Source organism: Acanthisitta chloris, unplaced genomic scaffold (assembly GCF_000695815.1).
Source record: "Acanthisitta chloris isolate BGI_N310 unplaced genomic scaffold, ASM69581v1 scaffold37975, whole genome shotgun sequence".
NCBI classification, from domain to species: domain Eukaryota; kingdom Metazoa; phylum Chordata; class Aves; order Passeriformes; family Acanthisittidae; genus Acanthisitta; species Acanthisitta chloris.
In genome coordinates this window covers 1219-6815 of record NW_008676055.1, presented here as the reverse complement: position 1 = coordinate 6815, position 5597 = coordinate 1219, and the positions used below count along the sequence as shown (strand labels likewise).

At 52.7% G+C, this 5597-nt stretch overlaps 1 protein-coding gene across 1 annotated transcript; it reads right to left on the bottom strand.

Moving 5' to 3' along the window:
• Positions 1-482: 482 nt before the first annotated feature.
• Positions 483-5341, bottom strand: LOC103803418 (argininosuccinate synthase-like). Its single transcript, XM_009075969.1, has 4 exons — positions 5214-5341; positions 2646-2802; positions 1041-1106; positions 483-551 (listed from the first exon to the last, which is right to left on the bottom strand). The coding sequence occupies exons 1-4, from the start codon at positions 5278-5280 to the stop codon at positions 497-499; spliced, it is 345 nt and encodes a 114-aa protein (XP_009074217.1). The 5' UTR covers positions 5281-5341; the 3' UTR covers positions 483-496.
• Positions 5342-5597: the final 256 nt, after the last annotated feature.

Here is a 5597-nt window from a genome sequence, read left to right as displayed (position 1 = left end):
CCTTTCCTCTCCCTTTCCTTTTCCATTTCCTCTACTTTTTCCATTCCTTTTCCATTTCCTATGCCCTCACCCCACCCCCAGCTCACCCCTCCATCCCAGCCGCGTGCAGGGCAATATCCCTCACTCCCCACCAGCTACCACCAACCCCCACATCCATCACAGGCACTCACAGCATCCCCAGCCTCACCAAGCCAGGCTGGGGCAGAGCTGGACCAGAGGAGCAAACAAATGAGGCAGGAATAAAGCTCAGTTCTCACGCTGGACCTCGTGCGTGGCTTGGGGTTATATTTCTCTCCCCATTTCTCCTCCGATGGACCAACTCTTTTATTATTTTTTTCCCTGCTTGCAATTCACTCGCCTTCCCATAACAAAGCCATCACCTCTGCCGCGGCTCCGCTCGGGGGAGACGAGTTACAATTACAAATTGCCACCACAATTAGTGCTACTTCTTAGAGAAATTAGAAAGGGAAGCACGAGGCTCGCGGGCGATTGATTGCTATTCATCCTGCTTTACGGTGACCTTGCTCTGGAGACGATGATATTCCTTCAGCCTGGAAATGGGGATGGGAAAAAAAAAAGAATTAATTGTAAATTAACAGTAATAACACACATTTCCTTTCAATTAATTTAAGCAGAATGAGGGGGCGTGAAGAGCAGGCGTTTGTTAAGGCCTGTACAGTTTAATTATTTTTTTTCCCCCACAAGATAATGTAATTAATTTATCTTAGAGGAGTGGGGGGATCAGCAGAACAAAGCAGTTAACAGGCAATGGAAAAATTAAGAGCCCATTATGTAAATGCAGCGTGTTTTACAGCCCTGGAGTTGGGGGGGGTGAGAAATAAGTAAAATAGGAGGCTGGGGAAGGCTGTAGGGAAGGCTGTAATCAGGCAGGACTGGTGCTGGGGGGACTGGTGGCATCCCACTGCTCAGGGGGAGCTGGGGGAGCACCCCCAGACCCTGAGTGAGGAAGGGGAAGAGCCCTGGGGTGCTGAGTGCCTCTTCCCCTGCCCTTGGAGAGTGTCCCACTCAGCTTCACAGACCTCAGGGAGTTGATGTTGATGAAACCAGTGGCGTCTGCTGGCTCATAGTCCCCTTGCACGTTCATGCTGTGGAGAGAAAGGCACTGTCACTAGGATGGGATTCCCAGGGGGAATTGGGGCTGCCCCTTGGGAAGGGAGAAGATGTGGGTGACCCCAGAGCCAGCTGCTCCCCCAGGCTGGTGCTGCTGCTGCCCCTTCATCCACTGCTGGTGGGTGTGGGGGCTCAGGTCAGGGTCCACACAGCCCCTGGGGAAGGGACACATGGGCTTGGGAGCAGTGGAGCTGTAGGACTGTCCAGGTGGCTGTCCCCAGGCTCCCCAGGCCCTGCTGAAGACACAGCCCCAAATTTCCCTCTGTGGTCCCTTGTGTGCATCGTCACCATTCCTCCCTGTGCTCTGGCACCAAGCAGGGATGGACAACCCTGTCCCAGAGTTGTCCTCCAGGAATGGCTTTCCCATGGCAGGCAGGATCATTGCTCTGGGAAGGGGAGTGGGTCCTGGGCAGGGGACACTGCCTGGGGCATGGAATGTGGTCCCAGGCAGGGCCATCCCCAGCTCTGATGCGTGGGTTTATGACCATGGCAGATGGTGCCTGGGTGCATCCTCCTCCCCAATAGTTTCCTACATCCCCAAAACACATGGCTGATTTCCCAGAAACCACAAACCTTAAAGGAGGAAGTGGAGGGAAATAAAGAAGAAAAAAAAAACCAGAAAGAGTTTACAACGATTTTACCTCCCCTGACGGGCTACAGAAAAACCTCTGTGCTTTTATTTTTGCTCATTCGAGTGGTTCTGACCTGCTCTATAATTACGTTACTTTCTACCTACTGTGCAGAGGCATTTCCACACAGCTCTGCCTCTCACAGCTTTCTCTCAGGTTCCTGTGACGCCGTCACTCAAAGGCTTTCAAACCAGCGATGTAGAAATCAAAAAGAAAAGGAAAATGGTTGGAGACGCAGGGAGAATAAGTGCCCCTGCTTTTCTCTCCCTCTCTCTTTTTCCTCTGTCCCACCCCCCTCCATCCTCCTTTTTTTTCTTCCCTCTTTTTTTTTTTGTGTAGTTTTTTAAATACTTTATTCATTTAATCTCTCCAAGTGAGAGTGCGAAGCATAATGAAGGGTTGGGATGGATTATTAGGAACTGTTGATTTTGAGGGGGAGGGAAGGGGGGAAAAAAAGCCAGAGAAGAGAAAGAGAGAAGATAATTTGACATTTACTCCGACTGATCTAAACTCATTCAGGTGTATTTATGGCTTATAAAATGTTTAGAGAGATTGAAAGGGGTTGAGGGAGGGCTGAGGGGGGAGCGAGCGAGCAAGAAAACAACATGAAGAAAAGGGAAAAGCCAGAGGGGAAAAAAAAAATCACGTTGACTTGAAAACACAGCTCGTGCTTTGGCAGGACACTGGGCTGGGAGGATGTGTCACCTGTGCCACTGGGGATGGGATGGAATGGAGTGGGATGCAATGAGATGGGATGGAGTGGGATGCAATGAGATGGGATGGGTTGCAATGGGATGGGATGCAACAAGGTGGGATGGGATGTGACAGGATGGAATGCTCAGTGCCACTACCCCTGCCCACCCTGGCCCCCCAAACCACACTCACCTCACCAGCTCCTCGTTGTAGAGTGACCGTGGGGACTCCCTGCCCAGGATGTAGACCTGGCCCTTGAAGACAGAGAGGTGGACAGTGCCCACCACTGGCTCCTGCGAGCGCCTGATGCACTGCCGGATGAACTCACACTCAGGGCTGTGCCAGAAGCCTGTGGGCAGCAGACAGGGTCAGCAGGGACACAAGGGAGGCTGGGATGCCCTGGGGTGCCCATGGTGGTCCCCCAGGCAAAGTCCTGCTCCCAGAGCAAGGGGCTAATGGGATCAGGGAAGCAGTGTGACACCCATGGAAAACTCCATCTACCCATGACCATGGCAAGTGCATCTCCCTCCTGACCCAGCTCCAGTGGGCACAGCAGCCCCCAGCACCCTAACCCTCCACCTGGGCTGAAGCCCAGGCTGGTGTTGGGGTGATGTCTGGTCACAGCACAGCCCCCCAAAACACATCCTGTGGGAACAGCTGTCAGCATTGCCAGCTGCCGAGGCCACTGTGGCACATGGTGGTTCTGCTGCTGCCTCCCATGCCCCCTCCTCCTGTCCCTAAGCAAGGTAATTAGTGAGGGAGCCCTCGGAGACCTGGAATAAAGCCTGGGAGATGAAGAAGGAGATAGAAGTGGATAGAGAAAGAGCCCATTCACCGCCCTCCGGTCATCCCCAGGTTTTATCTCTCCCATCGCCCTCCAGGCTCGCACACACAGGTGCCCTCTCACCTTTCCCTTCCCAGCTGTGCTCCAGGGCCGAAGCCATTAAAGAAACAAACAATTTCTTTTGTTGTTTGGCCTCGCCAGCCCCAGAGCCCTGTCCCTGCGGTCTGTGCAGCCCCATCCAAGGCACAGCATCCCAGCCCTGCAGCCCCTCACCACCAAAAACACCACCCTGAACAGACCACCCTCCCTCAGCTGCCCCACCACAGCATGACTGGGGGGTTTGGGGACCCTTTCCCTGCAATTAGCACTGCAGGAACCCCAACTCCAGGAAAATACACCCCTCTTTTTGGTAATCACCCAGGTTGTACCCTCCAGGTACATCTCTTTGAACATCAGGATTGATGTAGGGCTGTTATATCCCCATAAAAATAAACCCCAGACATTAAAATAATAACCAACTGTTTAAACCGTGCCTCTGACAGCTCCAGGTGGGAGGAAGCATTCCCCCCCTGCTCACCCCCTACTGCAGACACTGGAAGTGATCTCCCTTAATGACCTTCTCACCATCCTGCTCTAATCACAGCACAGGCAGAGAGACAATGGCATTTCTGCACCTGGATGTACCTGCCACGATGGGAACTGGCTTCAAAGCCACCCCTCCACAATAGGATCAATGGGAACAGGGGGAAAGATAAACACTAATTCTCCTAAAAACATGGACTAGCTGCAATAAGGAGGTGTTAAAGGAAGGTGAGCTTGAAATCCTGGCCCCTCTGGCATGGGGACCCACGGGTGCTGTTTGCATCCTGTTGGGGTTGTTCCTTGGATTGGCTGCCAGGGAAGTCTAGGACCATGCTGGAAATCCTTGGGGATTTAGCATCAGAAGCAAGGAAAACAGCAGCCTTTACTTGGCAGAGGTGGGGAGGGAGAAGTGAAACCACGATTCTCTTTAACTTGGTGGCTGCACAAGTGTGTGGTTAGAAATAAACAACCAGGTTTATGCTTAAACTAAAAAAAAAAAAAAACAAAAAAACAAAAAAGTTAAAATAAAGGCAGCCCGGGTCAAAGTCTAATAAAAATGGCCAGAGGCAGGAGTGGCACGAGAGGGCAAATGAGAGCAGGGGCTGTGAACCAAGGGGAAAGTAACCAAGACTTCTGCAGCCCCTGCCAGGGCACTAAAACACGATTTAAGCAACACATGGGCTCAGGCATTAAATGAGTGTTGCTGAGGAAGATGCTGGAGGGAATGTCCTCGGAGTATGTGCTGTCCTGGTCCAGGCTGGGAGCCTCTCCTGCAGCCCCCAGCAAAGCCCCAACCCGCAGTGCCCCTGTGTGGGCTGCACAACACATAGCACAGCCAGGACCCTCTGCCCTGCACCCCCAGAGGCTCCTGTGCCACACAGCCCTGCCAGGGCATGGGGAGAGCTCTCCAGCTTCAAACTCCACAGTGGGGATGGCCATGCCAGGAGCTTTGGTGCCCCATATCCCAGTGTGCTCCAGTCACCATGGGATCAGGGCAGGCAGAGAGGTGGAAGAGACCAAAGGGTAGAGCCAGGGAAAGGCAACACTAAAGGACAGTGAATTACAGCCTGTGAGACACCTGAATGTGTTGGATGGGATGAAGCAGTAGCACCAGGCTGGGAGAGATGCCGTGAGCATCACCTACCAGCAAGCCCCATGGAAGGTGCAATTGCCTCCCAAAGGCAGGCACAGAGCTCCCTCGGCAGGAAAGCAGGCAGAGACTGAGGCTGAGCTCAGACCAAACCCACCTTTCCCCACCATGAGTAGCCTCAAAATCGACACCTGAATTTTACACCCCTGAGCATGACTTGCATCCTCTGGCAGCAAGGAGGGAGGAGGAGGAGGAAGGCTGGGGAGGATGCTGCAGCTGGTCTGGGCTGAAGAACCATACGTACCATTGTACACCAGCTCGGAGAATTTCGAGGCAAGCCCCTGCTTGATTTTCCTCACTTCCCGGTCCATGGTGAAGGCCTCAATATCTAAATGTGCATGGTATAGGATCGTTCCTGCTGGGGTCTCATAGATACCTACCCATTTTTCCAGGCAGGGGGAAAAGCAGAAAAAGAGAGAGAAACGAATGAGACCAAAACTGTCAGCAAATGACAAAAAATAATGACTTGGCTGACAGAAGGAGCCGTGGTCGAGCGCATTCAGTCTCAGCTCGCTGTAAAATGCATCTGTCATTATATTCATGCTGGGGCCGAGACAGTCCACTCCGCACCTTGCGGAGAAAATTTCTAGATTCCCCTCTTTGAAGAGGCACTCTGACGAGGCTAAAT